The 27,554-nt window shown below is 36.1% G+C and overlaps 1 protein-coding gene across 4 annotated transcripts in view; it reads left to right on the top strand.

Annotated features, from left to right (window-relative positions):
- The first annotated feature begins 424 nt into the window (after positions 1 to 424).
- Positions 425 to 27,554, top strand: part of ADGRG6 (adhesion G protein-coupled receptor G6) — a 131,392-nt gene continuing 104,262 nt past the window's right edge. For all 4 annotated transcript variants that reach the window (XM_081038530.1, XM_081038529.1, XM_081038532.1 and 1 more), the window contains exons 1-2: positions 425 to 1,072; positions 8,854 to 8,954. In XM_081038530.1, coding sequence (XP_080894656.1) covers positions 1,071 to 1,072; positions 8,854 to 8,954 — 103 coding nt within the window. In that variant the 5' untranslated portion in view covers positions 425 to 1,070. The remainder of the gene's footprint in view (positions 1,073 to 8,853; positions 8,955 to 27,554) is intronic.

Here is a 27,554-nt window from a genome sequence, read left to right as displayed (position 1 = left end):
TGAAGACGGAAGGACACTCCCTTCACTCTGATTATTAGGAAGAGACCGAAAGAGCTATGACAGAAAAGGAAAGCGAAGAAAAGAAACAGAAGAGGAAAAAGAAGAAAAGAAAGGGGCAGAAAAGTAAAAGAAAACCAAGGCAGGGGCCTGGACCTTGGCGGAAGGGTCCCGCGCGCGGACTCGCGTGGGCTAGGAGTACGGAATCTAGCCGGCAGGGAGGAGACGCGAACATCACCGCCTGCACTCCGCGCTTCTCATTTCTTGCGTGGAGGGTCTCCTGGATTCAGGGCTCACGGCTTTCGGGTGACCCCCTCCCGCGTCTGGGAGCTGCGCCTGGCCTGGAGCCAATCTCCCATCCCCACTCGGCCCCCGCATAGCTTTCCTCGCTGCCCGGCAGCAAGACTTCGCCCTTTCTGGCGATTCTGGGTGGAGCAGCTGTGCCTGCCGGACGGCCCCCGCCGCCTAGCGCCAAGCCTGGGGCCGCCCCGGGGCCTCCGGGGCCCGGCCAGACGCCGCGCGCGGCCGCGGCAGCCGCACCTGAGTCCCAAGCGCCCGCCAAGCCTCGGCGCCGGAAGCGCGGGTGGAGTGGATCGGCCCCTGGAGCAGCCCGAGCCCGCGGGGCAGGGGTGGGGGGACGAAACCCACAAAGGGGTGACCACGTGCTGCCTCACGCCGGCAGGGCGAGGACCTGCCGAGTCGGACCCCTCCACCCACTGGCCCACCCCCGCCCGGCCCAGAGCACCCAGCATCAGCTGTTTCCATCTTCCCGACTTAACTTTCCTTCAACTCAGCGAGGAGGAACCTGCCGCCCTGCCCGCCCCCTCCCCCAGCGATCGGCACTTGAACTTCGCAGCCCGGGCCTTCCACCTTGCGCCGCCCCTAGCGCGGGCGAGGAGGGGCTGCGGGGAGTCCCGATGAACTCTCCAGAAAGAGCGTGAGTGAGGGTCCGGCAGCTGCGCTCGGTCCGGGCGCCGAGGGTCTCCTTTGGGGAACTCCGAGCGGCAGAGCCGGGGCAAGACCGCGGAGGATGAGCGTGCGGCCCCTGGGAACCTCAGCGCAGTAATGCCAACATGTAAGTCTCACCTCTCAGCTCTGAATTCCATCACACCTTTACCTGTATACCCCCGCCCCACCCCCACCCCCTCAACTAAATGATTTTGTAAGGACTTCGACTGTATTGACAAAATAAACCGGTTTGTCTTCAGTTTGCCCCCCCCCCCCCCCGCCCCGAGGCACTGAGGAGTGAGCTGGTATTGCCAGACGGAGCTGTGACATCTGTGTGTGCGTGTGTGTGTGTGTGTGTGTGTGTGTGTGGCTTGCTTTTTTTTCCAGGGAGAGGTAAGCCTCACATTTGGGCGGTGTAAAGCATAATAAAAAGGGCAGGGCTTCAAGAATGGGGAAAGCCTGTTTTCGATTCAAATTAAACAAGGAATAACAGGCAAGGCTCCTCCATCCAGGGGCCTTGTCCTGCCAAGAAAGCGCTCTCCTGGATCAGCACCTGGGGGCTTGGAAGGTACTGGTACGCTGAGAAAATGTTGACTTTACACATTGTCACCCTTGCCTGCAGAAGTTATTCTTGGATCTTTGGGTTATTAGAATGGTTTTTTAAAAGCTCGCAGAAAAGGTTCTTGGTTGTACTTTGCAGATTAAAAAAATAATTAATGAATATGCCATTTATGTGATAGGATCTGTGAGGGAACGTGTGTAGAATTAGAAGTGGGAGGTACAGGGCAAAAAAAGGTTAAGGAAACCTAATATATTTTGCTTGTATGGAATTGTCATCTAAGTGGTGAGGTGCTCAGAGCGACCCGGCGAAAGCACCACTGAGCACTTGCCTAGCCTTCCAGAATGGAAAAAAAAAAGGAAGATTTGTTCTCAAAAGGGCCAAGCTTATTTTTGTGGCCAACTCAGAAGTTACTTTTTCTTGTAATATGTAATTTTACCTCTGGTGTTTTATTTAATCTTGGGCAGACACTCTGATAGACATTTTACTCCTTTCCACTAATATTTCTAGAATTTGATAGTCACCCTTCCTCCCCCAATTACCGGATCCTTCTGTATTTCCACTTAAATTTCCTCTTTTAGTTCCATACCTAGGAAAAGACATAGCCCTCGGGCCCTGTCTTTTCCTTTCTTGCACCTTCGCCTCCCAGTCCCCCCAGTACATAATTTTAAAATAGGAAAAAGAGTAATGCCCACAAACCTAGCACTGTGCAGCTCTGGCCTGGCAGGGAGCAGTATCATTAGAAAGGAACCACTTCTTTTATTAAATCTGTAAGTGAAGTAATTCCACACGTGTGAGTTTTACAGTTTTATTTCTGCCAGTGGACTCATCCAGGTATAGCCTGAAATAATTTATTTTGGGATACAGCCAACAGCTTCATATAAGAGTTGTTCTCATATAAAGGCGGCACATTTTGAATGAATGTGAGTTTGTTTTAAACTTCAGTTTTTCCTGAAAAATGTAGTAGGATTTTTAACAGCATATGTTTATCTAGCTTACTTTCAGCTTTCCTAGGTAATGTAGATCTTACAGCCTGGGTGGGGTGGGTGGGGGTGGGGGGGAAGCACGTTACACATAAAAACAAAACATGGAGAGCAATTTTTGAAATACAAGATGTGAAAATAATCAACAGGTAATGGGAAAATATCCTGATTATGAAATAATTACGTAGTCCATTTGAATTTCTACATGATTAAAAAATCTTAGATCATTATAGAGTGAAAGCATAAATATTTAATCAAATACACTATAGAGTTTAGTACGCTGATTTGAGTTTCTTTATTGAGCTATTTGACTGAAAGTTTTTCCATTTCTTGCCAGATTATAACTTTTTTTTTTCCATTTTGCTGTTTATAATTCATATGGAATGGTTTGAGATGATCTGATTCTTTTGATATTAATATGTTAGAGTATATGGAAATAACACCAACCTTTCCAAGGTAAATATTTCTGCTGTCTTCTTGAAAAATGTTAAAATGAGGAACAAACTATATTATCTTTTAAATTTTAATTTTAATAGGTTCAAGTGTATAAACTATTTAAATGCATGTTCTGCTTACTCCTTGTGGAGAAAGAGTATTTATATATAGTGACACTGAAGATCTGAAATTGCAGACTTTTATAAATATATTTTGGAGTTGTAGTGATTGCATATTTTTCATACCCTAAGAAATTTTGTAGATTTAACAAGACTTGCATTAATTGGTCTCAAGTTGCATGAAGCTACTGTTCCATTTATGGCTTATATAAATTACATGACATTGTGCTTTTCCAATGTGAATGGTGAATGAGGCTATTGTCTCTTGGCTTATGGGAAATATTAGAAGCTTGTAGTTTTACTGCCTAGCTGGACACGTCACTCTGATTTCTGGAAATAATGATTTAAAAGAGAATCAATTTATATATTAAAAATAAACTGACAACCGCTTTCTTAAACCTGACCGTTTTTCTAACTGCCCGTATCTTCCATAGTTTATATTTATGATGGGATGATAATTAAAATTTTCTAAAGGCTATTTTGACTTAAGACTAAATAGAAAAAGACTTTGTTCAATCTGTGTGGCATGCTAGAGCACAAACCATATCTTTTCATTTTCATTTCTATTTGGATGACATTACATTATCTACATTGAATGCATACTGAGTGATGGGGCAATAACATTTAAAGGACATTTCAATTGTTACTAAAAATGTCAATAAAACTTGAGTGTGGCTACCTGAGTATCATCTTACTTTTCTTTATAAGAATTACTCAGGATGAAATTATTCAGTTTCCCTCAAGGAAATCAAGAGTACTTTAAGTTAACTGTATTTAAAACATTTATAGCAAATATGACAGAGGCTTAACATATTTACTATAGAACTGGTGAAAAAAAAAAGAAAATCACAAATCAGTAAGAAAAACATTTATATTGTAATAGAAAACTATACAACTAACTTGAACATGCCAATCCGAATAAAGGAAATCCAAGTGAGACACTACTTGTATCAAACTGCAATGGTTAAAGCAACAGTGCTCAGTAGCGATGAGAATGTCATAAGATCAACAGTGATACACTTCAGTGTAAATATGTGTGTGTGTATTGAACTTTATTTAGAGATAATTTTAAGCCTACAGAAAAGTTGCAAGAATAATGCAAAGAACGCCTGTATACTCTTACACAGAATCACTTACTGGAAGTATTTACGCGATTTATTTTATCATTTTCCTTCCTCTCTTTTTCCCTCCACCCACCACTCTCTGCACACACACACACACCACAATTTTTTCCTGAACCACCTGAGAGTAAGTTACGTATATCAGGGCTCTCGGGTTTAATTTTTTAATGGAAAGTTTTATTGAGATATTTGTAGATTGACATGCAGTTGTAAGAAATAATACTGGGGGATCCTGATTTACCCAGTTTCTCCCGGTAATATTTACCCTGTAATATTTTGCAGAACTCTAGCATAATATCACAACCAATATTAATGCAATACACATCTCTTTTTCAGGTTTCTCCAGTTTTACATGTACTTTGTGTGTATGTATAAAGGTAAACAATTCAAGTTTACCTTTTAAATCACCTATAGTACAAGCCAGTTATGCAAGGTTTGTATTGGTTTGAGAATAAACCTTTCCGCCTTTTTGTAGAAGGGGTGAAACCAACTTAAAAGAACTCGAATAATAGAATAACATTTTCTCTTTTCATTCATTGCTTTGGCTCAAGAAGAAATTCATTGCTTTGACCAGAAGAAGTAGTATAATTATGACCACACTTGAATAAACCAAATTGCCATTGTTTTTGCTCAGGAAGAATTATTCTTTGTACCACTGCTCAGGCCCTTTTGTGAAAAGATTTGCTACAGAAATACAGTTGGGATATAGAGAATGAAATTAATTTTAATTATTGCTGGTATTAATTAAACTAGTACCATATCAAGTACTCCATTATTTTCAACATTTTTTCACTAATTTCTCTTTAAATGCTGATTTTTAGGGAAGCCAGTAGGAGAAAAGAGATGGAAGATGGTAGGTTTTTTAGATTATTCCAATGATTCATTTGGATTAAATCAAGTTCATGAGGGTTTATACCCATATTGAAAACAATTCCTATAAAAGGGTTAAGTTCTCAAGCTTTCTGGGTCAGGACTCAAGCATATTGTATTTTGTAGCCCATACAGATTGAAAAGAAGAGCGAGTTTGCAATCGAGGTAGCTTGGTTCTCAAAAAGGGCTTGTGAGTTGGAAGCCAGATGACTTGGGCGGGGGGAGTCTTTTGGCCCCATCACTGCTAATTATGTGCTCTGGAGCAAGTGATTTAGCATCATAGTACTTTCACCTGTGAGATGACAGGTTGTATTGTATAATTTTCAGATTCTGTTCAGATGACAAAGTCTGTGGCTCTCTTTTACTTAAAAACATTCTTGCTCTCTTCAATAGAACTTAGAGGCCAAAACCCAAGCAACACAAGATTGCACTATGTTTTTTGTAGTGCTCATTTAGAATCCTAGTAACCCTGTTCGGGATTTTCCATTCTTGTGAGAAAGTTGTTTAAATCTCAGGGATGTGTCTCTGCTAAGTGATCCCCTGAGAAGACACATAGTGCTTTCCTTCCTCTGTTCTATTCTTAATTTACTTGTTTCTGTTCTTCAGTAAACAGTAAAGTGGATGAAAGTTGGTGTGTCATATGGTTTATGTTTGGTTACAAGTGCTTGCCCTGTCTTGGGTTCCTTTTCTGTGCAAAATGATGGAGTCTTGGGAACTGGAACGCATCAAGCCGTCCGTTGTCTGATTGGACTGCAGGCCAGCTTTTGTAAAACAGCTTGAGGTTTGGTTACAGAATCCCTAAGTGTGGGAACCTTTTATAGCGAAAGAAAATTGTGTGAGCACATGAAATAAACAGTATTGAGTGTTGCCAAGCTAATGAACATACCTTCTTGAATATTGTTTAGAGAGCATGTGAACTAAAGAGGGACCATTATTCACGTATTGATAAATGGGAATATCACATGCCACAAAGATTCAAAAGCTGGGCGTTCTCTTGGGCAGATGTTCCCTTCTGTTAATATCTGTAAGGCGGGCAGCCAAGTTTGATTGATGTGCCTCTTTATTTCCCTGGGCCTCAGTTTCCTCCTCTGTGAAATGAGGAGGTTATACTTCATTTTTGGACCTCCCATCTCTCAACTTTTTTGAATATATAATTGCACTTTTGTCTTAGAAGCATATTCATTCATCTTCAGCATGAATGAGAAATACCTCATTTATCCATTCTTCAAAATGAGTGAAATTTCCATGTGACAAAAGTTTATCTTTTACCCTTTTTAAAGCCCTTACTGAGTGCAATGTTACGTCTAGTCCTCTTTAGTGGATAATATCCTATTTACAAAAGAGAAAATAGGCTCAGAGTTTAAGTACTTGCCCCGCCCCGCAAAACCACACAGTAAACAGAGACATCAGGATATAGCCATACACTATTCCATGATTACGATGACTTACTATACCTCATTGCTTCTCATAAGCAGCAACACTGTTCTTAATTTCAAATATTTGGGATGAATGTATTTGACGACATACCTTTCATACAAAAACAAAACACACTCTTCAGACCTTAAGCTTTCCCTAGTTTAGAATTTCCATTAGGAGCTGTATGATAAAAGAACTTCTAATTTGGTGAATATAAAAATGTGGCATGAATATCAGACACTACTTGAAATTTTGTATCCATGGCTGAATGAGTAATCCATTTTATTTCTCTTCCCAGGTGACCCCAGAAGTGGTCACAAAGTCAGTTAACTGGTGTTGGCGGCTCATGGCATTAATCCTACTGTCCATTCTTGTTGAAATCTTTGGATGTCACTGTTGATAGAATAACCATACTTAGAATGCCTGGGATGATGGCAATAATAATAGCTAATACTGATTGAGTGGTTACTGAGTGTCAGGCACTGTTCTTAAAAACCAGAGTCTGATTTAATCATCCATCAACCCTGTGGACTAGATTCCATTGCTGTTCTAACTCACAGGGGAAGAATACAAGGCACAAGGTGGTGGTTAAGTAAATTTCCCAAGGGTTGCGTAATTTGTAGGTAGCAAACTCAGGTCGGTCTGACTCTGGAGTATATGTTCTCTTTGCTACTTACTTCTCTAACAGTAAAAGGCAGATTGAAGATGCAGGCTTTGAGGCTACTGCAGGAATCACGTCATGTCTTGTTTTTGCTTGAGTATTTCTCTTTCCACTTTTCTGGTATTTTGTTCAGTATAATACCTTTTACTTCAGATAAGCCACCTTTAGATAAAGAAGGGTTTACAGTTGACCCTTAAACAACACGGGTTTCACTCTTGTGTCCAGTTATATGTGGATTTTTTTCTATAAATATACAGTTGGTCCTTCGTATCCCTGGGTTTCCCATCTGAGGATTCAACCAACTTTGGAAGGAAAACAGTACCTTCTATCTGTGGTTGGGAAGCCACAGATGCAGAAGGATGGCTCTATAATACATTGTTCTACATCAGTTTATATGAGGGACCTGAGAATCTGTGGATTTTGACATCCTCAGGGGTCCTGGAACCAATCCCCTGCGGATACTGAGGGACAACTGAAATTACGTTTTCTTGGGAGCCAGAAGTTATGTGTGGATTTTCGATTGCACAGGGATCAGTGCCCCTAATGTCTGGGTTGTTCATGGGTCAACTGTACTATGACCCTAATAGTTGCCCCTCTTTTTAGAAATAATATAACTCTCAATTACCACCAGAAATCAAAGCAACAAACTCCCTTTGAGTATTTAAGATATGGAGATTTCTTATAGCTACTTGTCTGCCTTCCTGCTTCATGACTCTCCTGGTCACCAGTTCATTGAGGGTGACTCTGGGTGACTGACTTCTGTGCTTGCTGCCCTCTTTATTGGCTTGCCTCTTTTGATGGGGCTGAGTCAGTTGAAAGGATCAAACCACTGTTTTGAGCTAAGATACCATGGCCATTCCTGTCTAAATCATCATTAAATATAATTTTGAGTTTAAAGACGAGACCATTGCACAGAGAATTATTTGAGAGTTTTCCCAGCACCACCCCTGTGATGTCATTTACTAGTTTCTGCAATACTTGGTGTTTATCAGCCATTGAAAAACACTGATAGCTAGATAAAGAAGTTAATCTTTTTCGATGTTAATGCTTCATTTTAGAGGAAAGAAGAGAGCTTAGGCAATTTGATTTAACTTTTCCTTAAAGTTTAAATTTCTGGGAGATTGTAGGGGGTGTTGATATTATCATCTTCTTGCTACCCAGATTGGCATGTGACTAGTGACACTGAAGGCTGAAGCTGAAATTGCTATATTTTTTAATAAATGTTTTTTTCTTGCATTTTCTGAATATTTTCCCATCTTCATTCAGAGATCACCTATTATACAGAGGGTGCCAAAAGCATGTATACACATTTTAAGAAAGGAAAACTGTATTAAAATTGTAATACTCAATATATACCTATAACAAAAGATGAATACAAGTCACGTTTGACTTCTGCAATTACAAGAGGTGCTCAAAGTGGGTACCATTAGCATCCAGACACTTCTGATTATGGTGAACTACTGCTTGAGCAACGTTGACCAACGTATCCACTTGTATACATTTTTTGGCACCCCCGGTATATTCTCTGATAAGGAATGTGCCACCAGGTAGCAAGTAAAATAAATGGGATTTTTTTTTTCTTTTGCCTAATTAGCCTAAAGGAGGTCATCATCTTTATTGGGAAGCAAGTTTGAAAAAGGTTTCCATTTTCTGGTTCCTGATGGAAACTTGTACCTTTTACGGTTATTATCCTAATGCTTTATTGCATTTTCAGTGTCCTGATTGTTTCTTTCTTCCATTACAGGATGTTTTACTCAGGTCGAATGTGGAGCTGTCGTTGGAAGTGGAAGCCAAGTTCTCTTTTGTTCTTACTCACTTTATACATTGTCTGTGTTCCTCACTCAGGTAAGTAAGACTTTTTCTTTTTCAAACTCCAAATTTAATAATGATTACATTGCTTTCAGTGTAAATGTGCTATTTGTTTAAGTTAACTTTATTTGTTGTCATTCTTTTCTGTTTCTGTCTTTACAAGCTATTTCTGTGCATGGCCTCTCATTCTTCTCTGAATTCTGTGTGAATACTATTACTTTGATCATTGTTTTATTTTCTAATGAGTATATTTCTTTAATCTTTGCTGCATTTCTTTTAGCTTTATTTATTTATAGCCTGTGTTGAGTGATGAGACACTACATATCTGACATTAAAGTTGTACTAGCTGTTTCTTCTACTATTGAATAAATATCAGCACTTAATTTTTTCTCTTTTCAAGTTTTCATATAGTTATTTATAGAAAATAAAGTGTAGACTTTGCTGTTTTTATTTATTCTGATTTTACTACCATGTATGGAACAGGAATTTGAAATTTAAGTGTTTAGACTATGAAGTTTACTGAGTTCACCTAAAATCATATGAAAAGTTAATTTGAATTGCAGTATTTTTGGAATTAAAATATCGAATTCTTGTTATTACCATTTTCCCTGAACTTTGAAACAAGATCCTTTTAGCTGTTGTTGAAAGCTAAATTTTCCATAAACAGCTAATTATACGAATAAGCCAATCAGAACCTGAGGACTGCAAATGATGTTTCAAAGTAAATTGTTTCTTTATTTGGTTTTGTTATTGATCGAACTGCATTTCTCTTAAGTCCATTTTATTTTACTCGTTTTTTTTTTTACTGCTTTATATATTCAGTGTATTATATTTTCCTTTAGAATAAAATCATTACTCATGAAGTCATATATTTATTGCTTGGGATTTTAACCGAGATGTTATACATTCCATATTTGTAGTATATCTGTATGTTATAATAAATAATACATTTAATGAATCATGGAAATAGATTATCTGCTGAAATTGCTTATGTATGGATCAAGACGTTCAACTTGTATTTAATATATAAGTTCTTCTTTCCAAGCCCTTAAGTATTTTAAGTGTTTCAGCTACTTTCTTGGAAAATCCCTGGCAGTTGTTTAACGGCTTCAAAACAAAACTGATCTTTGAGTGAATTTTTTTATGTATGTGTTTCAATTTCATTATAAAGTCACTCTGTTACTTTGGTTGCTGGAAAGAGGAAACAAACTTGTAAGGGATCTGAAAATTACATATATATATATTGGATTTTTACAATGTACAGTGTTGAACTACTTTTCAACTTTCAAAAGTGACCCTCCAAGAACCAATTACATGATGTAAGATAAGTTATGAGATTAAAGTTAGTTGAAATCTGTTTACTTTCATTTTTCTTAGGTCAAGGCATTTGTAAATTTTCAAGCTTTCTTTAGACCTTAAACTGGGACTTTTTATTTTAGGTGTCAACATTCTAATTGATACATTCACATTTATTATTTTAGTCATTTGGTTAAATGAAGTGAAACACCTTTAAATAAATGAAGTGAAACACAGAGACTAATTCAAAGGAGTCAACTGTGCTGGGTCTAGGGTGAGAACAACAGAAAGCACCAACGGTACAAAATTTTAGGAGGCACTCATTCTCAAGGTCATTGGAATCAAAGTACTTAAATTTGCTTTTAACTCAACTTTTTCACACAGGAAACCTTTCTTAAAAATTTCTTGCATTACCCAATGCTCATGTGCATCAGGTAAGGCTTTGTGACAAATAGTTACGTGTTTACTCATGAAGCCAGAACATTTTGTATCTAGATATCTGTAAACATGATTCACTTAAAATGCCATCACCTGGTACATGAATATCTGAAGTCACAAAAATACTTAGGGAGCTATTATTGGCATTTTAATATAAACTTTTGCCTTATAAGTAACTCAATATAAGGTTCCTTAAAATAATGCATATTAAAACTTTAGAGATAACTAATTTTCAAAGTCCTATCTTTAAACCATAATGAGGTACCACTATATTTTCAAGAACATTGAATTCTTCACTGTGATGTCATATCTCTATATATGCACTCTGATTTTTTTCATTTCTCCGCATGACCCTTGGGTGACTTTAATGTGTCTAATGGCTTGAAATGGCATCTTGATGTCAGTGTCTCCTAAATCCATATTGTCAGCCCTGGAGTCATCTTTTGGATTGCTTATCCTCCTCTACACTTGAAAATATATAGTAGTCCTCAAACTTCACATGTGCAAATAAGATTCTTGATTCCTACCTCTTATTCCCACACCTGCTTTATGCTCAATCATTATAGTCCATCCTACTATCCTGCTATTCTCTTCTCCCCTCACTATTTTCTAGACACATTGGCCTTTCTGTCCCTGATCATGCCTTCTACTGACATTTTGTTTCTCATCTATATACAACTGGTTCTTTTTTGATACTCATATCTTAATTATTACCACCTCAGATAAGCCTTCTTATCCCCTAATTCAAAGGAACCCCATTATCACTATATTACCCTTTAGTCTCTATATATTTTTGTTGCCCCCTTGATTGTTAATGTTTTATTAATTTGACTGTGATAGGTTGGAGGGTTGGTGACACCTCTTTTGATTAAGACTGATACTTAGTTCAGATGATGAAAAATTAGAATCCTGTTGTTTAATCAGGTAATACCCATGGTTTAAATCATATTGCAATGTTAACTCTCCTAATAGGTAATTTAACAATTTAGTTTCACAAGACATTTACAAAGCAAATAGTACATAAGGCCTGTTTCCTTCAGTATTGTAAAAAGTAATGTAATGAAAGAATGAGTTGTCTCTTGACAAGTGATGAATATAACTTTTAATAAGAACTACAAAAAAAAAATAACAGCTGAATATTTAAACTGGTCCCACAGAAGTGCAAATTACAAAACCTGATTGTTTTTTACCCATTAGCTTGACAATATTTAGAAAGATTGATAACATCTGGTATTATCAAAGTACGGGGAGAAGGGCACACACTAACCCTGTTGATTTGTCTTTTGGGAAAGAAACTGGGAAACATTCTTTTCCAGGTAAGAATGTGTATCCTCTTTGACATCATTCCCACACGTAGGCATCTATCCTATGAAATCAACAATAAATATGTAGAGAAATATGTACTAGGGTTTAACTAACATTGTAGCTAGCAATTGGTAAAGACACTAATTGCTTATCAACAAGAGAATAGTTTTATAAATTCTTCTACATTATTAGCATTACATGCTGTGTAGCCATTTAAAACAATGTGGTCAAATCGTACATATAGACTTGGAAAAATGTGCATGATGTTGTTAAGTTAAACAAGTTGCAGAACAATATAAAATTATCTCAGATTTGCAAAATTGGGATGTTTTATATATACATCTGGTGTGTGTGTGTGTATATATGTGTATATATACATATATATATATACACACATGTGTGTGGGTATGTATATGTATATGTGTAAATACACATACATATATCATCTATATGTAAGACTATATAAATATATTAATAAAACATGTAATGATACACCCTAGGCTTTAAAATGGGTTATCTCAGGGGCATAAAATCTCGGGTATAAGAAGGGTTATATCAGGGTTGGAATAAAGAGGAAGGCGATGGAACTTTATACGATTCTGAACTATTTGCTTTGTTACAATGAGCACGTATTACTTTAATACTTTGGAAAACCAAAAGAAAAAAAAAACCTGATGAAATAATTTTATTTTATTTATTTATTTTTAAAAGCCACATTAAAAAAAATAGCCAGAAAGACTGTTGAAGTATACATATATTATACTTTTCTGTTAGTCACTTAACCATAACTCTGGTTCTTCACTTGATAAGAATGTCTAAAAGGTGTTTCAAATAATAATCTCTTTTATGTAGTATGACACTCCATGACTCTGAAGATGAATGATGATATCTCAGGCAGACAGAAGGTTATGGCTTCAAGTAGAATGGGAAACAAATGGCCAAGAGCCAATGAATTCCTAAGGAACCAAGAGCCTGTTTCCACACAGATAGCCTTAGTCATGAGCACTGAGAGGAGGAGACTCCCTTCTCTCCTGAAAACCGATGATATCAGCAGATTATTTCAAAGCCCAGTGTTATTCTGATATCTATGATACATCAACTAAAAGGGAAATGTTTCCGAAAGTACAATCTAGCTTGAATTGTGTACTTTCTATCCCAGAGCACAGCCCAGTTCTGGAAGGTAAGTGATTGGATAAAAGGAACCTTGTGCTTCTTTTTGTTTGTGTGTTAATTTTTCTCATGATCTTCAAATGAGCCGTTATTATGTAGTATTAGTTACATTGTAATCTGTACTTAAGTGTTAGACATATCATGTTATACATGTTTTTATATTTGATCAAAAGGCTTTCAAATGCATAGAAAAATTATCCTTTCATAAATCTGCCAGTTTTTAAAGTCATTTTCGTATTAGTATATCCTTAAAATTACTAAATAAATATATCTGGAAGGTCAAAAATAAGGCTCTAATTATGCAAACTGTTCTTGTCAAGTGAAAAAAAGAAACAGAATAATGATTGACTAACAGAAAATCGTAATGTATAATGGTATTTTTTTTTCCCTTCAGTTAGGGTCAGATTGCTCCAAATTACTGTCTGATGCTTTCAGCCAAAGGGCTGTTTTCCCATTCAGCACTTCAGATTAAATGAGTCATTGTGATGGAATAAACAAATCCTAGAAAATTGTTTACAATATGATTCTTTGAGGCATCTTCCCCGATAACTTCCTTGCTATACATTTGGAATGATCTGAATTTGATGTTGGTAAATATGAAATCTGATTCTGGGGTCATAGACTCAATTACATCAGTGTAGAATAAAGGTGACTTCTCTTGTCACCGCAGTGACAATTTCAAGTGACTATGCAGTGTGATGGGGCCACAGATGAAACTGATACCCTTAGATGGTGTTAGGAAAAGAGGCTGTCAGCACAGAGGCCTACGTTTCACTGGTCAGATCACACTTGTCTCCAGCATGGTTGCCATACTGTAGAGAGAGTTCATAACACAGTGTATCTGTACAGGTGGCTCCACATGGTGAAGGGTCTCAAACAATCTGCGGAACGTTCCAGAGCATCTCTGTCTACACTGTGTTATGTGAAGCCTCTATGGGGAGGGCTGGAGCTGTGGACGCACATCCTTTGTGTCAGCCACCACGTTGTTACTTTTGTGTAACAGTTTTTTTTTGTTTGTTTTTTTAAGAGTAAAAATCCTGATAAATTTTTTTTAAAAATTAGAGAAACAGCACATTTATTTTGGAGTAGTGAAGTCAATAGGGATAAGATAGTGGTATTTATATATTGGAAGAGTGGTTATTTGAAAGGAACAGACTTATTCAGAGTATCTCAAAGAGCAGAGGACGATTGAGTTGATGCTTCCAGTACCAAATGACTCTCCTAGTGATTGGCTGCCAAAAACTAAAACCAGCTGACATTCAAATTCTTCCTCACCACTGGAATCAGTCCACAGAGAAGGAATCTTAATATTGGAGAGGAATTTGTTCTGAAAACCTTGAAGGCTTCCTCAGCCTACAGGTACATTCATAGAATGTGTGTTAGGTAGCCTGTGTTTCTTATGCACAGAATGCCATATTGTGCATATTTTACCTCAAAAGTTTTGCTTCAATAGTTCATTCTGTGTGCATTTACTGTCAATTTTAGTAAGTGATTTTTATACTAAATTTGAGGTAGGGCAGGTGATTTTCTTGGACAAGATAAGCCTGGGGGGCTCTAGACGTCAGCAGGTACAAAATTTTCTGCCACTTTCAACTTGATAATTCTTTAAGGAATTTTCCTTTTATTTTCAGCAAGATAGCATATGTGCTTTTGGGCCCCATTCATGCTAAGATTGCAATATCATAGTATCCAGTAAGTAAGGAATGTGGAAAAGAATAAAATGAAAAAGAACCAAAGAGAGAGGAAAAAACACTTATTCTAGATTTAATGAGTAAATATATTTTATAGGGTGGGGCAGCAAGGGAGGAAATTATGGAGGTTAGAGGACAAAATATGTTAATTCCACAATGAGCATGAAATCACAGTATTATAAACATCCTTTCTCCTCCACTGAACTAAGACGATTAAACACCTTTGAAAAGAAAACAAGGTCATTTGCCAACATATGGGTGGTGGCTATCACCAGTTCAGATTAACCCTTTTAGCCATTTTCTGAAACAAGGCAATACAAAACAACATAACATTTTGAAAAATGAATGAAGTAGTCCAGCTGGAACTATTTTGCCATCATATTTCTATAGTTAATACAATTTATCTTGATTTTTTAAAAAAAATCATTAAAAATATTTGTAGCCAATTAATATATTTAGATGAACTTTCTCAGGAAAATAGTTTTAATTATAATGCATTACATGGCAAAATATTTTGGTTTGTAGTCATTCCTAAACTAGCTTTGTCTTAAACTTGTAGTTTAGAAATGATACACTTTTTAAAAAATTACAAAATTTTCTTCAATAGATCGACTGTTATGAGTCAAAAAAAGAGGCCTCCTGCTAGTATATTCTGCTCCAAGCTTGGTGGTGTTAGTTTAGATAAAGAGAGAAAGTGTTCTCTCTAAAGCCCAGGTAGTGGATTGTGTCAACCCATTTAAAATTAAAAAAAAAAATAAAAAATTTAATTGCACTAATCACTATTATTGGTCTGGGTAAAGCTACAAGAATGAGCTTATGCTCATAATTTTTGTAAATCCCCAAAGGGATCTTTTTAGAGAATTCTTTATCTGGTCAAAACTTTGAAGAGTATTGTTAAACTACAGATCTGAAAAAAAAAAGAAATACACTGAATGGGAATATTAATCACTGCTTTTAGACACTCCACAATTCATTCCTTTATTTATTTATTTTTGCCTTAAACATGCACAGAAATATGGCATTATGCATAATTGATATTGGCCCCTTTTGAGTCTAAGTAACAGTTTTGCTGGATTACTGGCTTTATCGAACAGAATTTTAAGGCAGAAGATGCGAGTTTCTGGTCATAGAAATTTCAGTGGCTTCAGTAATGGTACTATGGGGAAAAAAGCTAAACTTTTCGAGATGTTTTGCCTCAATGTTGGATTTTTCAGAGGATGAGCTCCAAGTAATCAGTAATCAGTTTGTAATCAGACTGTGTACACCAATTGTCTCTTGGCTGGCTCATTAGAGGTCAATATGAGCTTTTAACGTAGACAGCTAATCACATCTCTCTTTAGAATGATAACCTGAAAAACTGTTTTTGTAGGAAGTTCATGACCACAAGTACTATTACAATACTGATGAAGTACTAATATATTTCAATAAACAGTAAGGTTTGTGGCTCTTCTCTCAGAGTCTTTGCTATCTTGACATGGGACTTTCCCTCCCAGCTCAGTAAGACCTGATACCTTCTTTGGAGTTTGGTTGAAACTCTCATTACGTCTCATCACCTGCGTTGCTTGCGTCTCTCACACATGCATATTAGAGAGGTCTGCCTCTTTTACTAACTATTTCAGAAGAAAGTTCTTTCTAAATTTGCATTCATTTCTTTTTTTTTTAGATTGAGATATAATTGACATGTAACCTTATACTACGCAACCATTTCTTATCTATAAAGTGGTGTCTGCTTACAAACACAGTGCTATGATTTTGCTGATATAAAAGAGGTTTTCAGTCAATATGTAGTAAACACATCAAATTGCCTTCCAAGCTGCCCTTCTGTGACTTTGGATTTCCCTTAGCAGGGTGAGCCTAGCAGATCTCCCAGTTAGGTATTCTTATTCAAAGCCTTTCTCCTACCTTCATTATCATTAAAGTAAGTTTAACATTTGTGAGAGCATTACAGTACTTACAGGAGTTACAGAGAATATAGAGGCTAGCATTGCTACCCTTAGACACATTTGAAAGCTATGTGAAAGCTAAAGCTATGTCCTAATACCATAATATTTGAGCATTGTGTGTGTGTGTGTGTGTGTGCATGTGTCAGATTTTTTCTCATGTGTGTCAGGCTCTTTTCAAGTCCTGGCTCTGCAGAGCTAAATCATGGTACTTAATGTCAAGGAATTTTAGTGTTGATGGGGAGACTGACGTGAAACAAACAGGAAGCACTGTGATGTGTGATCTAATACCACTGTACAGGTGACAATCAAGGGATAGCAGAAGAGATCTCAGCAAAGTTTTCATGCAGTAGGTAATGTTAAAACTGCATCTTCCAGCAGGAGGGATGAAAAAAAAAATTTTACAAAATGCTATGACTTTGTCGATGACCATTTGGAGAGCTTTTTCTGCAATCAGATTGAGTGGCTGGCTATAAAAACTGATACAGCTGTGGGAGTGGTTTGTACCCATCGAGTATCAGCCCTGATGATAACAGAAGACCAGAAGATGGGAAAAAGGATATGGAAATGGAGAAGGGCGATCTAGGAAGAAAAAGGAGCGAGGGCCAATGGAAGAATGCATTGAAAATGATTTTGTGGAAGGATTAATACAGCAGGTCTTCAAATAATGTCAGTTCATTCACTGTCCTTTCGTTATAATGTTGATGAGATGCCATGGGAATGTAACTCTTGTTTATATCAATTAGCCTGTGGTAAAAGTGGTTTTGTTTTATGTCCTTTTGCTTAAAGTTACACGACCTATCCATGATGTTAAGTGAGGACTTATTTTACTTCCTGTTGCTAGAATAAAGGGTATTTGAAGAAGAGAGTAAGGAATGAACTTAGGTTAGCAGGAGGCACAGATTGTGAAGGATGTTACTTGAGGGACCATGCTAACAAGGCTGAATGAGGAATTCCAGCCTAGTAGGCGAGATAGACATGTACCCTCTATCTATTCAGTAAGATACTTATAGGTGCAATCAGAAATTGCAGTGAAGGGAACAGACATTAAGCACTTCCCTAGGGTCATAGTTACGTAACTCAGTGGCATAATTGTTTTTTGTTTATTGAATGTATAGTTTGTGCTTTTTCTCTATCATACCCTTCTGCCTCAGAAATGGCACTTACTTGCCTCATTGGTGAACAGCATTGATACGCATATTGAAAAGCTGGAGATACTAGTAGACCTTCAGGTAGGTACCCTTGAGACCTTCTCATTCTTACTCAGAACCATATTTGGTTCTGAGTAAGAAGGTTACTAAATCTAGATTAGAAATGTCTTCGTCTTCTTCATCTTTGTAACTACTGCCTCCAGAGGTTCTCATCTCCACCTGGTGTGTTACACATGCTCCTAAGTCATCTCCCTGAATCCAGTGTTTCTGTTAAACCACCGTTGGAATTGTGCCACTGCACTGATTAATTCTCTTGATTCTTCTTGCCCACAGAAGAGTCCATAGCCCTGAATTTATGTAATTTCACAGCTTCCTCGCTTTGTGATGTCCTATCAAATGCCTGCCAAATAGTAGGGTCGCAATGAAATATTGACTGAGCACAGAAGTTAAAGAATTTGCATTAAGCAAAATTGGATTTAGTCATAGATGTTCAATTATTTAAGAGAAGAAATTAATACTTAGCGTAGGTACCATGCTGAGTTTTTAAAACTAACAGGGTAAACCCTTCTATATTTGTAAAAGACCGGCTGTTTAAGAGGGGAAATTTCATAAAACTTTACAATAATTATTTGTGCCAAAAGATGGAAGTGGTCACTCTAAATGACTAAAATAACTAGAATAGTATATTTATTTTTAATTATTCCAAGGACTGAGTTTCTCATGGAAACATATTTTTTAAATGCCAAGAAAATCTCATTACTATTAAAATGTACACTTAAAAAATAACTATTTTTGTTGAAAATATTAAAAAATGATTATTTTCTAATATTTTTTCTGCTATTCCCCCCATGCCCCTTGGGAGATCTTTTCCACAATTATCCCCATTATCACCTGTATCTTAAACTATTTACCTTGGTTTATACTTTCCCCAGTTTAGTCGGCAAACATACTCAGAACAAAAATTTCTTTTCAAAACAAAAATTTTCCACCTCCCCTCAATGCCTTTTTTGTTCTTCTAAGCTATCGTTTTCATTTGTCATTCCCTTCATTTATGAATGTCTTGAAAGAGTAGTCTACTTGGATTTATTAGTTCCCCACTCTTAAAAAATAGATTGTTCTGTTTTGGGGATGCATTGACAAGTATCAACGTGTGTGTGTGTGTGTGTGTGTGTGTGTGTGTGTGTGTGTGTGTGTGTAAACAATTATGGCTTTATAAAGGTATCCTGAATAGTCTGAACTTCTCCAAAGGCTTTTATTTTTTTTCAAATGTTAAATAGGTGGAACATATTTGCTGCAATAATGTTTGTTATTAAGATGACAAGAAAACCCTTTCTTCATAGAAAGTTTGTTTTAAGATACAGTTGTGTCAGAAAATGAGATGACTAATGATTTAGTCTATTTACATTCAACTTTCAGAATATACCCTGTTGCATCAAGGTTTTCATATTCTTCACGTTGTTTCTTTAGATGCCTCTGACTTCCAAGCATCTTATAGCACTGCTTTGTTTTTCTCATTTAAATCAGATTTGTGTCCTGATTTGCCCAGTGGAATCTATTTCCCATTCCTATTCCTTTCCTTTTGAATACTTTTAAATCTTCCCATCATATCTTAAAATTTTCTGTAAGACAGTTATATTAGGATATTTATTTCAAAGTGGTGGGTTGAAGCGAAACTGAAAGACTTATCTTTATTGTCTGTCCACTGTGTGTGCTAGCTTTACTTTGCAACAGCCTTTATCTTTGTTATAATTATATTTGAAAACAACCTTGAACTGGGAATTTTTGGCAAATTTACATTTAAAACTGCTATTTGTGGGAAACAGAGATATATAAGATATAAGAATTCACTGCTTTGAGTCACAACTTCTCATTGTTTTGGTCAGAACATAGAGTTCATTAGGCTTTGTTTAAATAGAACTCTTAACTCTTAGGGCAAAATATATAAATTAAACCAATTTTGTTATTCATGTGGAAGCAAAAAATTAGATTTGAAATCTAATAATAAAATTGATCATGGATAATTTTGTTTTCCCTATTATTAAAAGAGAACTTTTCATGTTTTCAAAAGTAAGACCACAGTTAGTTCTGAGTATTTAAAATTTTAGTAATGCTAATCAGAAATAACATCAGAAAATATAAGTGAACCAATCCTCTATTGTTTGAAAGAAAACAGTGCTTTTGGAAAACACTTAAAATTATTTAAACTTATGTTGGATTTTATTTAAACTTGAACTTCACATACCAGGGCATCAAAGAATTTTTCGATGAATCTAAACTAATGATGAGAGTGAAACAATTGGTTCCATATCAGTGTCGCTGCAAACTTGACTCTCAGTAACTTGATCCATCATCAGTAACGTGAGTTAAATGCTGACCCTGAAAGAAAATTTCACAAAGATGTTCTTCTGTATTCAGAACTAACTTCTCAGTATATACCAGTAGGGCTTTATTCCTTGTGGACTCCAGGTAGGAGGCCACAGTAGTACACGTGGTGAAAACTGTTGCCTGATCGTTTAGATTCCCTTTCTGACAAAGTCAGGCCGCGGGTGATTAGAAGTGGTTACATTCGGGGGTTGATTTCTGTTTTTCTGGCTGCACAGCCCAGATGTCACTTGATCAAAAATTAACTTTAGTTCCTTATTTATTTAATAGATGACTATGGCATAACTGCATTTGAAATTCTTCAATAAGTTGAGGAAGGTTTCTGTGAATTTGAGTTATTTTATATTGGCTTTCTATAAATTTAAGGTATATGAGAGTAGTAGGTTTTTGAAAAGCTAATAAATTTTATAATATCTATTGAGCTTTTTCACACTCTTTCGGCAGCAGGAGGCTGTGGGTCGCAACAAAAAGGATTTTGATTGCAGAAACAGTTACAATAATAAAATATTTAAGACAGCCTAAATAACCAACCATAGGAGAATTGAGAAATTATGGTATATTTTCATGATGAAATGGTACACATATCCCTAACTTTATTTTTTCAAATGTTTGAAAGGGGATAGTGATGTGGGATAAAGATTAAAATGTGATTGAAAAGAGCAGGACATCAAACTGAGTAATATGGTTTTTTAAACAATGGTTTCATTAAATAAATAAATAAATAAATAAATAAGAAATACAGCAAGATAGCAATCTCTGTGTTCACAAGATTCAGGTAGCCCCCTTTTCAGCATACCTTTGTTTGCAACAGTAAGCATGCATTGATTTCATAATAATATAAAATCAATGCATACCCAGTGTTTTTATAGTTTTATATAAGGATATGATTACAACAATCCTTGAATATATATATATATATATATATATATATATATATATATATAAATAAAATAAAATGCTCATTGGTTGTATATGTATGTAAAATTCCCTAATCTTAATTCTAGTGGTTGAGATTTTTACATAAGAAAACCAATTTCAATAGTGGTAATCTCACCCTGAAAACTAGATATAACCACTTGATCCCCACTAGGCTGGCTAGAATTAAAGACTCAAAAAGACCAGTGTTAGTGAAGATGGTAAACAAGTGGAACTTTCAGATATTGCTGGAGCAAGTGAAAAATCGTACAACCACTTCAGAACACAGCTCAGTAGTTTCTTAAAATTATATAATGATTCAATGATTATATTATTATGTATTTATTCAAAATAAATGAAAACATTTGTCCACAAAAAGACTTTGATAATATCATTATTCATCATAACCCCAAACTGGAAAGAATCCAAATGTCCATCAGTATGAAAATGGACAAACAGATGTTGGTATATTCATAGTAGAGAATGCTACTCTGCAAAATACAGGAGTACTAATACATGAGACAACATAAATGGGGATCTCTAAAACATGTTGAACAAGGAGGGGACGTAGAGTGCGTACTCTGGGATTTTATTTATATGAAGTTTTAGAATAGGCAAAACTAAGCTGTAATGAGAGGAATCAGAACAGTTGTTGCCTCCAGGAGCAACTGAATAGGAGGAGACATAGATACACTCTGGGTTGATGGAAATGTTTCATGTTTTGGTTGGGATGTAGTTAACACAGGGGCATACATCTATCAAAACTCCTTGAACAGCAGTTAAAAATCTATGCATTTTTTGTATGTTGATTATGCCTCTCCCTCTCCCCCCAAAAAACCCTCAGCTAATTGGAAAAAAATACTGTTAATAGTTCTAGGATCCAATACATAGAATTCCAATGCCCCCAGAACTAGCAGGATTTTACTAGCTATATCAAGAATTAAATAATAGTTTTCTAAAACACAGCTTCTTTGTTATATTTGCTGCGTTTTGTTTTGGCCAGCAGGAATAGAATATTCAATTTTACTGTATTTGGATTTGTTATGCTTATTTAAATATTTTCAGTAATTAAGAATGTTCTTTTTTGTGAGTGTAGGAGAAGAGATTTTTGCAAATGATATAAACTTCACCTAGCTCCAGTGTAAGCTTCCATTTCATCCTTCTTTAGCTTCTGCACACATTCAAAAGTTCAAGTTATTAAATCTTTGCCTAGCAGCTCTTTTCCTTGAGAGTTTTTTCTTCCATTTAATAAAAATGCATGCAATGATCATTGTATCATTTTTTTGCTATTAGTCATATTTTTCATACATATATTGGATTTCTCTTTGTACTTAAGACCTTATTGGAGACTTACGGATATTTTTGGCTTGATACCATTAATGAAAATGAAAGATAACACAGGGCGGCCCAGGAAAACTCACTCCGTTTGTTATCATCGTTCCAAGCACGTTTTTCATTCTGTTCATTTTGTTTTATCTTAACAGAGCTGTGGATCATTTACCACAAAAGGATTTGTACTCTTTTCACAAACACATGATATTTGTGAAAAACTCCACAAATCTTTTTGTAAATCTGATTGTTCAGCAAATATAAAGCATGAACCAGAAAGTAAATTTCAATCAAACACTTGAAAATTCCGACCTAGAGTATACTCAGCACCTGATGAGTGGTTTCTGAGGGGTTATTTGTTCTGCCCTGGGCACAGACTTGAGAGCTTTACATGGGTAAATAGTGGGTTGAAAGCATCAGTCAAGACAGTCCCATTTCTGAAGAAGCACCTGCTATGACTGCATCCCTGGATAAAGGTCGCTATTTGCCTAAGAAGGGTGTAATGAGAATGTGGCCATTGATGGAAGCAGAGTCATGGGACCTGTAATCATCAACTGTTAATATTAAGATCCCAGATGATACACAGATTATACAAAAAACATCTGTGAAAGGGAGAAGGCATCCTTATTGGATGGATAATTTGAGGAAGCACTATGTATGATTCAGTAAATCCAGTAAAAAGTGGTATAATTTCAAATGTTAATAAAATTACAAAAAGGTGAAGCTCAACTTTACGTCTTAAAATCTGATGTCATTTCTAAGTTTCATGTAAGTTTAAAATTAAGCTGATTTCACAGATATTTTGCTATGCAGGACCTGTGCTAATAGTTTTGTCATTCGCTATAGCCATTGAAGAGGACAACATTTTATTTTCTTAAAAATCTTCATATTGTACAAAGATACTGGTGATACCTTGAAACCAAGCATGTATGATAATAGAGTAGGAGAAATTTTAGGGATCTTCTATCTTGTGAAGCCACTACTCTCTCTCTGGGTTCTAGGTACCTGTACAATGGCTTAGAAAGTGCTGTCATACAGAAATATGGAGCTCACCTCATGTGTTTCTTTTCTCTCAAGGATTAGAGTTTTGTTTTGTCAGTTTTCCAATGTCTGAAAACAGTTGCTTCACATATTTTGTCTACTGATATTTTTGTTTATGCTGGAAGGGGAATAATACAATACTTGTTACTTCATCAAGGCTGGAGCCAGGAGTCCCTACCATTTTATTTGAACTTCATGCAAGCTTATATTTATTTGCCAATCTTTGGATATAGAGCTAACTAAGTCCTTTTCTTTGAGGATAGATCTGCTGATTGGAGCTCAGTGTTGTCTCTCTTGTATAACTTATGCCTAGAATGTGTCATCAGTGCTTATATATATAATTTTTTTTTTTTACAGTGCAGGGAGATTGCTTATGAAGTGATCTGAACGTAGAATACTTATTTTTAAGAGTTTTACCACCAGTCATTATTGGTCATCTTACTCATATCTAATTGAACAGCTATTTTCATTCATCTTTATAACAACTTCCTAACCATTCAATTAAGTTTTCGTAGACCCATATATACGTTTATGTTCATGTTTTTAGTTGGTTCATGTAAAATGTAATAATTTTTGTAATCGAATATGAAGTACAACTAGTAAAAAATGGTCTGGGAACTAATAGTCTAATAAGCACAACTCAACTCATGGGAGCAGCTGTTCACAGGACTATTAGCTTTGAAGATTCGACTTGCTGTGAATACCATTTGGTATATTTTACAGAGAAAGTCATGCGAGTAGATTTACCTGGGGAATCAATTAGGTGCAGATTGGTTAGTAGAGCGTCTCATGGACTTCTGTACAACTTCTTCTTCAATCTAAGCTTCTTGTTTCTGGTTTCACTGTGTCACTAATATCATTTTCTCCCCCCCAGAATTAAAATGTCAAAGGTATCTGACTCCTCCTTAGCAACCCTTCTCTGAGATCTAATCCATTGCTAAATCTTGGAATATCCCTTGCATCTCTCTTTTGTTTGTTCATTTGGCTTTGAATGCTCTTCATTCTAATGCAGACCCTCACTGCCTCTTGCCTCAACTTTTGTAATAATAAGAAAACCTGATGCTGTTGTCTCCTGGCTTCCTCTGCAATCTAGTAATAAACCACTTTCAGATAAGCATTTCTTAAAATGTAGGAACCTTGAATCGTTTTCAGTTGCTGAATTAAGTACTGCGTTTATGTCGTGATGTTCAAGGTCCTTCACCATGTATCCTCCACTAATATTTTCTAAGCTATTTTTAAGTTTCGTTATTCATAATCTAAGAAATAAACAAATTGAAAAACACATTTGTCTCTGATATTTGATGTGCTTCTCTGCCTCTGAGTCTTTTTTTTCACAGCATTTCCTCAGCCTAAATCTCCTTTCTCCTACTTTGCTATCTAATAAAGTGCTCCCCCATTTTAAAACCTATGCTAAATGCCTCTTCATTTAGGGAGCATTTGAAATGAGGCTGATAAGATGGGTAGATTTCTTTCCTTAATTTTCATGTATGTATATACCCATGTAACCACCTGTTGGATAGCATTTTAAAGGTAGAAATGGAGCAGGGAAGTATTTTCTAAATCTCTAATCATTTTCCATTTCTCTTTAGAATTCTATAACAATTTTACTTATTTGATATTTTATTGTCACATTGGGTTTTATGATTATTAATGTTTGTATTTTCTTCCTTATTACGAGTACCTAAAAGGTAGGTGCCATGTCTTCTTTATTTTTATATTCTGCACAACACCAAGAGAGTGTAGGTACTACAATACAAATAAATTAAAGCACATTATTTAAAGGGAGACGTTTATTTAAGATTAGGGTAACCCATTTAACCTACAGGTTTCGTGTGAAAGACATAAAAGCCATGGTGTGGAAAAGTACAGAAGGCACAGCCATGCTTTTCAGTTATCATACTGGAGCACATTTACTTGAATTATTTGGAGTGCTGCAAACCCTGGTGTCTCCTTCTGCCTTTCATTCATTTCCACTTTGTTGACATTTACACAAAATTACATAGTACCTAGAAAAAACTTCCCAAGATGTTGGGAATATAAGAACCCTGGACTTAACAAAACAACATGTCTAAAAGGCCAATATCAGGAAGTTTACCTCTTCCTGGCTTTTTGTTTTACTGAACTATCCCTATGGTGGGTTTATGGTCTCAGCACATCTTCCACTGTAACCCGCCTCCCTCCCCTTTTTCTGTAGGAGAGCAGGAAAGGTACCCAGCATGCTATTCTCTACTTCTCCTCTGAGGCTCAAGTTTAGCAAAATCTTGGGCTAAGGCTCTAGGGCAGGGGTATCCAAACGTTTTTCAACGTTTTTTACCAAGGGCCACATGCGGTAAAATACACAAACAGCCGGGCCACTCACTCCAGGTGAAGTGCATATTGCCTCACCTGGTTTATTTAAGTAAACTAAATATATTTTTGGAATTTGCTGTGGGCCAGTTAACAATGGATTGCGGACTGCAGTTGGCCTGCGGGCCAGGCCACAGTTTTGACACCCCTGCTGTAGGGTATTAAGTGGATTTGGGATTTGGGCTGCTGTTAATTTTGTTTTACCCATATTATGAGTTACCCTGGATTTTAATTGAATTTTATTATATAATGTTATTTCCATGAGAAAAATAATTCTAAAATCCAACCAACTGAGAAATTAGTTTTTGCAGTATAAGGAGTTAGTACTATTTGGGCTTGATATCTTTGACTTTTTAAGACTAAATATTTCAGAATTAATTTATTCTGTGCCATATTCTTTTAAATCAAATTAAAATGTCCTTATTGTGAATTATTTAGACACATAATATAATCAGTGCTTTAAGCGTTTATCAGTATATCTGATGTACTTCTCATTTGAATGACTGTAGATTTTTTAAAAAAAAATATTTCTCTCTTATAATCGGCGGATTTATTATGCTGAAATTAAATGTAGGTGTTTGATTTTTAAAAATAGTCCGTGCTGGATTCATCCAGGAAGATGATGTTGTACCTTCTGATTAATTACTGGGAGTTTTACAAAAGAGAATAATAGAAACAAAGACTTCACCCATAAAGATGCTCATTTGATAGTATCTATGGTTAAAAAACAGAACCACTTAAAATCCCATTAATACAAAACAATTTTATGAATTACTTCAAAATGACTACAATTGTATAAATAAACACAGGGTTTATAATAATAAAATACCAGTAGTAAATATTAACTATGCCATATTTGCAAAATATGCATGCATACAGATGACTGGGAAACAGTATGCAAATAAAATAGGAGAAAGTTAATAATAGTGTTTTTTTTAAATGTGTCTTCAAAGTAATTCTATTTGATTTTAAACAAGTTGCTTCTAGAATAGGAATGCAGGCTGATTTAAAGCAGTATGCATTGAGACAAATTCAGAATTATAATTGTTCTTCTGCACTCCGTCCTAAAAAGAAGTTATTGTTAGTAAGCGATTCCCAGTTGTGGTCCCTTTTCCCTACATTGCTACAAAACTTGTGAATTTTTAGAGCTCCTATACAAAAATAAATGGGAATTAAAAATGCACTAGAAGTTTAGAAAGATAAGTTGGCATATCCCATTGGGCCTAATTATTTATAATATGCAATAATATCATAATTTTTTAGACTCTCAACTTCTTTTAATTTTTTTCTTTTTGGTCTTGAATGTGGTTCAAGATGAGTGTCATGCTGAATGCTGACTCCTTGTCCAGAACAGAGTTGTTTTGTTCTCATGTACCCCTTGACTGTTCACTGTTCTTTTAAATTAATGATGCAGGGACAAGCTCATTCTATGAGACTGAGATCATCTGTTATCAAAACGCAGTTATTAGGTGGAGACAGAGACCTCATGGCTAAAGTGATCACAGAAGCATCTGTGGACAAGGTCATACAATCAAGTTGTGTGAGGGTTAAGGGAGTGTGTGTATAGGGGGATGTCCCTGGTTACTTGGCTGTGAACCCCTTTTGTTGACATATGGAATGTGTATTTGCAAA

This window comes from Rhinolophus hipposideros, assembly GCF_964194185.1.
Source record: "Rhinolophus hipposideros genome assembly, chromosome: 3".
In the NCBI taxonomy this organism is placed as follows: domain Eukaryota; kingdom Metazoa; phylum Chordata; class Mammalia; order Chiroptera; family Rhinolophidae; genus Rhinolophus; species Rhinolophus hipposideros.
This window is presented reverse-complemented; position numbering and strand designations above follow the sequence as displayed.